This window comes from Micromesistius poutassou (genome assembly GCF_964030765.1).
Source record: "Micromesistius poutassou genome assembly, chromosome: 8".
Lineage (NCBI taxonomy): Eukaryota > Metazoa > Chordata > Actinopteri > Gadiformes > Gadidae > Micromesistius > Micromesistius poutassou.
This window is the reverse complement of record NC_140278.1, coordinates 19,989,584-20,001,473: the sequence shown is the minus strand read 5'-3', so window position 1 is coordinate 20,001,473 and position 11,890 is coordinate 19,989,584. Positions and strand designations below refer to the sequence as shown.

The 11,890-nt window shown below is 48.0% G+C and overlaps 2 protein-coding genes across 3 annotated transcripts; one reads left to right on the top strand and one right to left on the bottom strand.

Moving 5' to 3' along the window:
• Positions 1-291: 291 nt before the first annotated feature.
• Positions 292-4,790, bottom strand: pnrc2 (proline-rich nuclear receptor coactivator 2). Of its 2 annotated transcripts, none has more exons than XM_084471261.1 (3): positions 4,592-4,790; positions 3,611-3,785; positions 292-3,066 (listed from the first exon to the last, which is right to left on the bottom strand). In XM_084471261.1, the coding sequence occupies exon 3, from the start codon at positions 3,043-3,045 to the stop codon at positions 2,587-2,589; it is 459 nt and encodes a 152-aa protein (XP_084327387.1). In that variant the 5' UTR covers positions 3,046-3,066; positions 3,611-3,785; positions 4,592-4,790; the 3' UTR covers positions 292-2,586. The 2 variants fall into 2 exon arrangements, with proteins under 2 accessions (XP_084327387.1, XP_084327388.1); XM_084471262.1 differs by having other exon boundaries at positions 4,630-4,776.
• Positions 4,791-8,815: 4,025 nt separating this feature from the next.
• cnr2 (cannabinoid receptor 2) lies at positions 8,816-11,345 on the top strand (the record flags this gene model as incomplete). The annotated part of the gene is made up of 3 exons (XM_084471084.1): positions 8,816-8,837; positions 9,267-10,233; positions 11,330-11,345. The coding sequence occupies 3 exons, from the start codon at positions 8,816-8,818 to the stop codon at positions 11,343-11,345; spliced, it is 1,005 nt and encodes a 334-aa protein (XP_084327210.1).
• Positions 11,346-11,890: the final 545 nt, after the last annotated feature.

Here is an 11,890-nt window from a genome sequence, read left to right as displayed (position 1 = left end):
TATCCCTTACATATGAGACGGATAATATTTTTCTGTTGGCATTTATGTTTGGTACCGAGGCTGTAATCTGCCCTCCAACAGGCTCAAACTATGAATGCAAGCAACAGCCGTTCCGGGTTATTGATAACTAAGCTCTAATCCAAAACTTGATTAAATATATAATATACAATACATAGTTGCTAATTTATCCCAATATTGCTTTAATCTAGAACTGGCTGTACCACTATCCACTAGTAACAGTAAGATCCTGATTACATCGTTACAAGTCAAGAGGCAGACAACACATTAGGGGGTAAGGGAGGGGATTTATTTTTTGGTATAAATATTTGTTTAAACCAATAGTGCATTTTTCACATTTTTCAAATTAAAGCCAAATTGTACATGGTGGGCAAACATCTCTGATAATAGGTGACTTTCGGACAAGGGGGGGGGAAACAAATTAACAGCCAATTGTTTTTTTTTTTTCCTAAATTCGTTGAGACTTTTGCATGCATGACAGACATTTCATAATATAATTAACAAAAGTCAGTGAGGACGACCAGACACACATGAATCACCAAATTCAGTCATCAGCTAGCGGAGGTAAACAGAGGATTGAATTTGGCGTTTCAGGTACAAAATAAAACCCCTTCAGCATAGTGAGGGGGGGGGAGGGCATTAGACTAACATTACAATACTGTGCAAATCAGGCTTAAGTTTACCATAGAATGTGGGGACAGGGTTACGGTTTACAGCCAACACGTTTTGGCGTTATAAAGTGGCCTTCTAGTGGTGGACAACGATGACTTTAAAATTAGACTTCTATTACTGGGCAGGAGCATTTAAAATTCATCCAATAGGGGGAGGTCTCAACATTGAGGGGGTCAGGGCGATGTTAAAATACATCAGTTAAAAAAAATCAGCAGAATCATAACCACGGGTTTGGGGCGGTCATACATGCAAAAGTCTCCAGAAGAGGTCGAATGGTTTAAGGTTTAGATAAGCTCATCTTGCACCTCCTGCATCATGACCCTACACTGTAGAAAATAACACATGTGCAGACACTGGAGAGAGACCAGTGCAGGGTGCAGACCACTGGAGAGAGACCAGTGAAGGGTGCCGAGCAACGCTATGCAAGGATTTTCTTTTTTTTTTAACAAAAATAACTCTCAGCATTTGAAGTAAAGGCGCGTCGTAGCGCCGTACATTCAGTGTTATTACTAAAAATACTTTGTCACGCAGGGCGGAAGAAAACCCCCTGCATAATGTACATATGCTACAAGTATTTTTATACATTTCATTATATACATGGCTCTTCGGAGCTCGTGCTCTGGTACTTTGTTCTGCCAGCCGGGGCGGACTACAGCTGCTGTCTGGAGGGGGGAGGGGGTGGAGAGGAGGGGTGTATGGGGGCTCACCAGACCAGAAACCCCAGGGGGGGGGGGGGGGGGATAGTCTACGCCCCACGCGTCTTGATTGCAGTGCAAGAGAAGGGAGGGGGCGGCAGTGAGATTCTGTACGTTTTGTGGATGGCCACACTATTCACTCTTTCAAACGTCCACACATCCACACAGGGTGGGGGGGGGCTGCCCTCCAGCGGGGCCCCAGGGTCGTCTCCCACTACCCCCCTGCCTGCCCCAGTAGGCCTCTGCAGCAGCGCAGACGAGCGGCCCAAAGGCCGCACGCCTCCGCAGGCTCCACGCTGCTGCCATGGCGACGCAGGGGGAGGGGCAGGGAGACGACAGTTCTGACGGGGCTCAGGTCGTGGCTCGATATGGCACTGGGACCCCCCCATCCGTCCGCCTCAAGGAGACAGCGGAACAACACGCATCTGTTTTTTGTCAACACACACACACACACACACACACACTCTCTCCAAGCACACCTACAGAATAATGAGCTATGTGGACTCAGCCCAGGTGCGAGCTCAACTCCCATAGTGCAGTGCGCACAGCGCATTTTAAAAATAACACAAGAGTTGAGGGTCGCAGGCCCGGCGCAATCGTCTCTGGTGACCCGCCGTACTGGGGGTTCTGATTGGACCTTATGATACGCAAGCCCCTCCTCCTATATCTCTCCCCATCCCTGTTAAGTGTCTTTTCAGAATAAAAAAAAATAAAATAAAAAAAAAGGTACAAGTCAAAATAACTGGGTCAAAAATAAAAAGGTAAACATACCAGCTGAGCTAAGTATGAGGGGGTAGTAAATGCTACACACGTGGATGAGCATCAGAGCCGCCGCGGGCTGCGGCCCCACCACCATGAGGACCTGAGAGGGGCCCCCGGGGGCCAAAGCAAAAACAAAACAGAAGAGCAGGAGCACAAAGAGAATCCAGTCCATCGTCCGTTAGGGGAAACAGACTCCGCCAGGGGTCCGTTGCCCAGCAGCAAGGCAGCAGAGCAGTAACGGTCAGGGTGTGGACCACCGGGGGCTGGGTGTGGCACCGGGCTGTGAACCCGATGCCCCCCCCCACGCCCTGATGGGTCCCTAGGACCGCTACGGCGCTGCTGAGTTGCTGCCGGGCAACGGCCCCCCCCACGGAGCCTCAGTTCATGCGTTGGCGTGTCGAACTAAAGGGGGGGGTGAAAGGTCAAAGGTGAGTCCGCCTCAGGCCTGAACCTTGAGGAGGCTCTTGAGCTGGAAGGCCATCAGCTCGCGGCTGTCGCCGGAGCGCATGGGGAAGGACACCCAGTGGCTGGGGGGCCGTGGCAGCAGGCTGGGGGAGGGCGGCTCGCTGAACTTGGGCCCGGCAAACTTGGGGCTCCCCTGCGTGGCGAGCAGCGTGTTGAGGTGGGACACCGCGCCCTCCCAGTTGTGGTCGTAGCTGGCGGCGAAGCGCACAGACGCCCCCTTCTTCTCGGCCGACGCGGCCTGCCGCGCCTCCAGGGAGCAGGGGTAGGCGGGGTTCTTGTCCCCCCGCCGGTGGTTGTGAAGGCCGCCCATGATGCCCGCGGCCGCTGCGGCGGCGATGACCACACTCTGGTCCCGCCCTCTCTGCTTGGTCTTCTTTGGCAGCTGGCGTTCAGGGTGTGACACTGGAATGTTGTAGCGCTCTCCGCCTCCCATGGCTGTCAGACTAGACGTCACCTGCAGAGGGAGCAGAGTGTTAGCACCTGGGATAAACACCTGTTTGACTTCCTGTTCTATGGTGGCCTTCAAATTATCAGTAGAGCAACACTTCCTGGTATAGCAGGACCCCATTCAGTCAAACCACGGCAACCAGACGTAGACGTGTACAAACATGTCCTAAAAGCACTGCCTGGTCCATTTAAAAAAAGAAAAAAAACTTGCCTGGTTTTAAAACAGGGTTTGAATAAATTAAATCAATCCGTGGACCAATAACGTCCCCTAAATATGGCATATTGTCCACTAAAACACTTTAAATTGACAATTATCTGAAGATCCAATAAGAATCCAACAAATGACCAGAGATGGGGAAATGGTGACTTTAATTAAAATGTAATTAATTAATGTATAAACGTTTAAATCACGAATACCCCAGCCATGATTGGACACATAACGGTAATAATACGGGTTTAAATAGGGTCCAGCACCCTATTAATACCGGGGTGTCCCGACAACAACAACAACAACAAGGTCGCAGACGGCTGACCGCCCCTCCCCCACCCACCTCTTTGTTGTGGTGCTGCTGGTGGAGCTGCTGGAGCTGAGGTCTCTCCTCCTAGTCGGGCTCCAGGTCCTCGTCCTGGGTCTACCTGTCCGCCGGGGTGAGCTGCTCATGGGCCGCGGAGAGCTGCTCAACATCAACCTGACCAGGCCGGGCACGGTGCTCAGGAAGCCGAGCTCTGGAGACACAACACAACCAAACTAACGTTAGAAACAAAGACGACACAAGATTCAATATAATAGACTATAATAGACTATATATAGTCAGGTTTAATATATAGACGATATATAGTCTGGTTAAATGTATAACCGATATACAGTTAGGTTCAATGTATAGATGATTATATAGTCAGGTTAAACGTAAAGCCGATATATAGTCAGGTTAAACGTATAGACCATATATAGTCAGGTTAAACGTATAGACGATATATAGTCAGGTTAAACGTATAGACGATATATAGTCAGGTTCGATGTATAGACGATATATAGTCAGGTTCAATGTATAGACGATAAAGTCGGGTTTAATGTATAGACGATAGTCAGGTTAAATGTTTAGACGATATATAGGTCATGGTGACGTCAGGGCCACCTCGACTCCAAGTGCGTCACGGTCAGACAGAGACAAAGGAAACTCGACGCTTTAGTAAAAATAGTGTCATTTATCGGGATACTTTAACCTCGTCTTGATTAAAACGTGTCTTGTTGTGAATATAAGTTTAACATTACAGTGTAATACAGAGTATTACGGTGGTAATCCACTGGTGTGTGTGTGTCTGAACAACAACCCGTCGCTGTTGTTCTGGTTGTCCTGTCGCGATATGGACTCACGACAATGTATCAATCACAGAAATAAATCAAACACCGATATACAATCGTGATAAACGATTATAAACCCAACCCGGGTCCCGGTACCGGAGCCCAGGTCCCGGTACCGGAGACGGACCACAACAAAGAGGAACAACAACAACATGGCGGCTGTCCTCACCGACTTCCTCCTCGGGTCTGGTCCGCTGGTGGCCTCACCTCGGTCCGCTGGGAGCCGCACAACACCTCGGAACTGGGGGAACTGGATCTCCAACGAGAGACCTTCACTTCTTGGATGACTCTGAAGCTCTGTCTCGGGTCTATCTCCGCTCTTTCTGCGGTCTGTCTCCGCTCCTCCCGACTCCGTTCTGAACGACTGCAACAAAATGGACTCCGCAGCTTCTTTTTATATGAGCACGGGCCAGTCGCGTTCCCACCAATGGCGCGTCGCCTCGGCGGCAGAGTGGCCAATCAGCGACGCCCCGGCCCCCTTCACGCCTGTTGCCAGAGCGATGACGTGAGCACCGAGCCCCCACCCTGCTGGCCCTTTGTTCAGGGGCCCCTTCCTGACCAGAAACGTAACACAGAGATACCATCACAGCCAGGGAAACAGTTTCGCTTCAGTTATTACCTATATATTAACAAATATCAAAAATCAACAAACTAACAAATATATTAACATTTTTTATGTTTTAATATTGTTTAAACAAGGAAGGAATAACGTCTGGAAACCTTGAGGATAACCCTGGTTATGTGATTATAAACTAGTAGACTGTGTTTGTGAGATTTTATTTAAAGGTATCGTGTCAGGAGTCTCTCGTCCAGGTCTGACGCCATAAATCTCTCAGGACCAAAGTTGAACAGGCAGCTGTTGCGTGTGGGGAGTGGTTAAAGCCTCTGAGACACCAGCCTTGCCCTAACCCTTATCTCACTAGACTCTGTCCTGTCGTCTCATTAACCCTAGTCTCAGGAGGCTTATTCTTTAATTCAGTATTTTATTCCTATTGAAACCGTTGCGTGGTGTTTAGCAGAACTGAACGATAATACTACGCAACGTAGCTTGATTCAAATGCCAACAGCTCTTCACCAGTTTTAGAGAACAAGAATGCCTTAAGAAGTGAAACATTTGCCTTATTTAGGTCTTAATTGTGTCTGGAATATGGTTCAGTCTGAGTACCGTAGAACTATCCCATGTTTCAACCGACCCCCACCCCTGAATATAGTCAGGGTAACTAACTTTAACTAACCAAACTCTTCTTCCTAGTCCTACATTACCACAGGCCTGTCCCTAAACACAGGCAGCCAATTATGTTCAACGGAATTCAACAGGTCTGAACCAAAGCCAGTTAGGAGCTGGACTGTTGAACTGGTTTGGTCCACCTCGACGTGGGGAGGAGGAGGGGAGGGGGGAGGGGAGGGGAGGGGGAGGAGGAGGAGGAGAGGGGGAGGGGGGCCCTCCAGGGGGCTGACTGCCAGTGTGTAAACAAAGGCCCACTGATAGAGTACATAGATGGTCCCCTCCAGCCTGGGGTTAAGGGCTGCATACGATGAATGTAAATATTGACACCTCAGAGATATGATATGTGGTGGAATAGCGAGCCACATACGTTCACAACAACAAACCGCCTCCTCCTCATCAGCTGTGTGGACAGACCGGAGTGGTTTCCATGGCGTCTGGTGTTCAGCGTGTAGGATGATGAAGACTCTGCAGGCCTACTGCGGTTCAGTTTCACAACTACACAAGTCCTCCACACGAAACACAAGAGGCCCAGTATCACATGTGGCTGACACCGTGATGGCGGGGCCAGTCTGGTGGTAGGCCCACCTCCTGCTCTGAAGTCTGGGGAGGACCCCTCTGGCGTCAGCCCTCACACCCTAGGACTGGACAGAAGGGGTTTACAAGTGGGCCCTTAAAAAGACCCCACTGCACAGAGAGACAAAAGCTTTATGAGTGATCTTTGATGTGGAGCAGGGCAGGGGGGGGGGGGGGGTTCCGACACGGAGCTCATGAAGGACGTCTGCCGTCTCTCTAAAGTGTGAAGGAACAAGTTTCACGTTGGTTGTCTTCTACCCGGAACGGCCAATGAAATGCTTGATTCCCTGGCTTCTCAACGGTATCCAACAAGTAATTAAGAGTAATTAAGAGTGCCAACAAGAAAAACAGTCAACCACATTTAGTCATCATTCTGAAATAAATGATGTCTTCCACATGACTGACTTCTACGTGTGATAGGCTGTAGAAATATAAACTGCATTGATTCATTCTATCGTTCTCTACAAGGCTGTGTGTAATGCAGTTCATGTGGGCCCTACCATAAGGACGGACCTCTACAGTGTGACCGTGTTGTACTGCACATCTGATTAAAAAACCCTTTAAAGGAATATTCTACTCACAATATCTAGCAATATCTCACACACTAAGAACTGCTGAGTGAACCCACACTGAGGTAACTTGGACAAACATCAATGAGGCTCCACTGCACAGTAGCTATCAGCCACTAGTTGTGGTAGTGGTGCATCATGTTTTGGTCTGCTTTGATTGTTCTAAGCCTCACTTCAATGTCCCTTGAATCTGGGCTTCTGCTAGTTGTCTAAATTTGAACGCATGTGAAAACGAGCAGCAAGCTGCATGATTAAGTGGTGACCGATGTGTCAATATGTTGGCTTCCATCATCTCCTCCTCCTCACCACAACCCAGATAACCTCTGCTGCTGTGAGCTGCTTCTCACGTTATGTAAAGGATATCCTGAGTGCATCGCCATCGCCACATACTCCATCAACATCATCTCATCTCATCAGGAATATCGTTCTCTAAAAGTGGTTCCAAGGTATCATTCAAAAGTCATCTTCAAGGTATTGTATGTTTATTAACTGTTGTTGGTTTTGGATGTCGGTTTGAGATGGATTCAAAGCAGTTTTCTATTTTTATTCCAGTTCAGAGCATGGAGTTTTCTCTTTGGGGGGCTGGCTGAGTAGAGGCTGAGGTGGGGGGTATATCCCCTCGACACGGCCTGGCTTTGTGTACAATTTTTGCATCTACTTATTTGACAAAAGCCTTTTGCATTATTACCACTGGCCCTTACTACTGCCTACGTTTCCTGAATGTTGAAATAGACACAGCAGCAGGTCTTAGAGACGCCAAATAAGGGAAGAAGATGACCTCAAAGTGGCATAATGTTCAGAGAAACCTTATGAAATACTGACTCAACTTGTTTCTACCTTTTTCCTTCGGTGGTCAATTTAACTCTTTAAAGACATCAGTATTAGAACCAACAAATGTAAAATACATGAATGATGACCACAAACTCAAAGATATTAATGTGCTTAGTAGGCCTATGTCTTTCAATAGCTTTGTACCTTTGATATTGTGCTATAACTTGAGGGGCATGAGGAGGTCAAATGATCAAATCCTTTTAATCCGTAACGATCATAACACATGATAGGGTTAGGGTTAACGTGTATCCTAGCAGAAATACCTTACTTTTACTCTTACTTTTACCTATGAGTAAAGTACATATATTTCTTTCCAAAAGGGGGCAGCATACAGCACTAGCAGGTCACAGGCTTGAGTGATTGGGACGTCTAGGGACTAGATCAGGGGTCAGCAACCTTTTTAACATGCAGTGCCAGTTTGACATTTTCTCGTTAACAATATATTAAATATTAAGCTGAATTATATATATCATATATCAACATTTTAAAGTTTTTTTGTTGTTGTTATATTTGCAACATGGGCTTACAAATTATATAATATACATATATCCCATCTCAAAATACTGCTTTCAGAAACTCATTCAAAAACATATTTGCACTGTAAGAAATGTAAGAAACAGACATTATATGAGAATGACGGAAGGCCTGTGAAGGCCATGCATACAGGCCACTTGCAAACTATTAATTGATCCCATTTCAGAACACTGCTTTCAGTAACTCTTTGGGAAATGCCCAAAACAGAATAAAGTGCAAAAGAAAGTCGGTAGTAATGATTATGCTGCTGCATTGTAGCGGTGAAAAAAAGTAATAAGAATAAAATAAAATAATATATATATATATTTTTTTTTATATATATATATATTATTTTTTTTTAAGTGTGCCAATGATTATGCGGCCATATGCCAGTGTAGCACGCGTGCCTAGGGTTTGCCGACCCTTGGTCTAGATCATGATTTATCTAAACGTTATGCCAAATGTGAGAAAAACCGAAACACAAAATAAGTGATAAAAGGTCTTGATCCATGTACCCGTTTCCACACATAACCCAATGCAGGAAATGTTCCGGAATATTGCCGGGAAAGACGGCATTTTTTAAAGTAAACTCATTAAACTAATTTCTTCAGAAACGAATCACAGCTGAAGCAGACAGCATAGGAGTGGGTGGGTTCCGCCTCTGGTGTCAAGACCGCCGATGGAGAACACCTCAGATACAGGTACCCATATGTGAACTGTGCGTGTGCGTGTGTGTGTGTGTGTGTGTGTGTGTGTGTGTGTGGCATTCAATGACACTTTCAATTTCTTGCCTCTATTTCAATCATTCTGAAACGTTCACTGCCAGCCGAAAAAGTTCTCGGGTAGAACCTGAATGCCCGCAGAGAAGAGCAAGACGCCCTCATCCCTGCCTGCTCCTTGTATCTAATAAGACATTCACTGTTAGTATCAATGTGCCAGCTAAAATGACTCAATACTGATGTAGGTAGGATGAAAGCCACTATAGCAATACGATTGGGATTGGGATTATCTGGATCAATAGAGTATCTTATTTTAGACGTGACTGAACCGTCGGTTCACCCCGTACAGACTGTTAGAGTCTATTAGTCTGTTATCCTCAGCGGTGTGTGACGTCTGTGCTCCTCCCCCAGCCACCGAGCCCTGTAAGGACCTGGGCTGCTATATGGTGCTGGAACCCGGCGAGCAGAAAGCCATCAAGGTCCTGAGCCTGCTGGGGGTCGTGGCCCTGCTGGAGAACGGCCTGGTGCTGTCCCTCCTCGCCTGCAGCCCCGCCCTGCGCCGCCGCCCCACCTTCCTCTTCATGGGCAGCCTGGCGCTGGCCGACGCCTTAGCCAGCGTCTTCTACACCGTCGGCCTCGTGGACTTCCACGTCTCCGGGCGCCAGGACGGGCAGGTCTTCTCGCTCTTGAAGCTGGCCGGCGTGATGCTGGCGTTCAGCGGCTCCGTGGGCAGCCTGCTGCTCACCGCCGTCGACCGCTTCCTGTGCCTGCACCGCAGCCAGAGCTACCGGGCGGTGCTGACCCGGCGCCGCGCCCTCCTCGCCCTGCTCCTCCTCTGGACCTCCATCCTCCTGGTCTCCTTGCTCCCGCTGATGGGGTGGAAGTGCTCCACCGGGCTGAGCCCGCGCTGCTCCGACCTCTTCCCCTACGTCAGCCGCAGCTTCCTGCTCTGCTGGACGGCCGCCGTGCTGCTGGTGCTGCTGCTCATCCTGGCCGCCTACGCCCTCATCCTCTGGAAGGCCCGCCTCCACCAGGCCGCCATGGCCAGCCTACAGGGGGCCGTCGCACCGCAGCACGCCCGCATGAGGCTGGACCTCCGGCTGGCCCGCACCCTGAGCCTCATCCTGCTGATCCTGGTGGGCTGCTGGCTGCCGGTGCTGGGCTTCATGCTGGCCGACGTCTCCACGGTGCTCAGCCGCCCCCAGAGGAGAGCCTTCACCTTCTGCAGCATCCTGTGCCTCGTCAACTCCACCGTCAACCCCCTGCTGTACGCGCTGCGCTGCCAGGAGATCCGGCTGGCCCTGGTGGTCCGGCTGCGGGGTCTGACGGGGGGAGGGGCCTGCTGTTGTCGGAAGGCCGGGACCCCGTCCCCCCTCGAGTCAGGACAGAACCAGGCCGAGATGTCCCGAACGGGGCTCAGCTCCTATGACCTGGGCACCTCCTGGGGGAACCAGCAGGAGATGGGGAGGGGGGGACAGGAGGAGGTGACCAGAGGGGGAGGAGCAGGGGGCGGAGAGCAGGAGGAGGTGACCAGAGGGGGAGGAGCAGGAGGAGGTGACAGGGGCGGAGCCTAAGGTTAATAAGGACACCTTAATTGAATGTAGTTAGTTACAACCTATGATCTACAACAATAATAGTGTAAGATGAGAATACGATGACGATGATGAAGTTATAACACCGCTATGGTGTTAGTACTTTCCTTCTCAAGAATCAATATGAATGAAGGGTCGTTTGTTCAGGCCAGGCTATGTGACTTTGTGGAGCTACATGTCATATTATATCATTATTATATATAATTACGATAATATTATATGTTATAAGATAAGATAACAAGTGCTGAGTGTGTCTGACTCCAAACAGAAACTAGTTACAGTAAGAAGCGATGGCAGTAGGCGACCTACTGACAAGCATGGACGCACACAGCACTCTACCTGGTCAAAGAGAATTATGAGCATATATTTTAGATTTTGAATGTACATTCTCAACATATGATGTGATAAAGTTATTCTTAATTCAACACATTTTCCCTATCAGATTGATTTCCTTTCATTACACACAGTCTGGTTTGAGGTACAGAAGGACTTCTGTGTACAACAATATTATGAACATTAGAGGCATTTAATGCTTTAAGTGCAACCATTAACGTTGAAAAGCACCAGCACTGTTACACTGAGTACACAAACGTTGCAAATAGTTGTAGGCTAGTAATGGTGGATTAGTATTTTGAAAAATGCTTTGGCCCTGGATTGAAGGAAGTTTTAGGGAAATTATTTACTATATAATAAATAAATGATGAAGTTGAAATGCCCAAAATGACCCCAGGCGGTTTACACTTCCTGGACAAAGGAATCTACGTATTTTAATATTAACCCAGACACTGTAATACTTTAGGGTGCTCTGTGGTGTTTAATGATGCTGTTGATGCAGTGGTGAATGCTCCTCTCTGAGTCGGACTGATTTCTATTGACCTGCAGATCTGAGGCCTGGTGAACCTTTAGAGTTCAATTCAAAACAGCTCAACAACAAACACGAACCACGGGGCGTGAAGACAAAAACGTTTTAAAAGAAACTTCCATGAATGGTTATAAACTTGACTAATTCCAGCGTATAATTTAAAAAGAAATCGCGTAGCAATCTTTTATATAACATAAGTATCCAATATCTGCGTAATTACTAATTTAGTATACATCATGACTCTATTTTGAACGTTGAGCTCCCCCCCCCCCTACTTCCCTCTGGATGGTACGCTCCGCCCTGTGACGTATGATGAACCAGCCTGGTCCCTACGTCACAGGTCGGTGCGTACCATCCAGATTGGGGGGGGGGGGGGGGGGGGGGGGGGGGGGGGGGGGAGGTAGTGCTGTGACCACCTTCTTCGTCCATGGTGACCACAAGACAGAAATCTATCTAAAATTCAAATTCAACAAAAGCTTTATTGGCATGAGATATAAACAATTTACATTGCCAAAGCAGGTGAACAATAAAGAGGTCAAGGTGGAAAACTTTAATAACAAAATATATATAAATATAATATA

Bases quoted from the DNA above. Each gene is read 5' to 3' on its own strand.
- pnrc2 (XM_084471261.1), bottom strand. From the start codon at position 3,045: ATGGGAGGCGGAGAGCGCTACAACATTCCAGTGTCACACCCTGAACGC.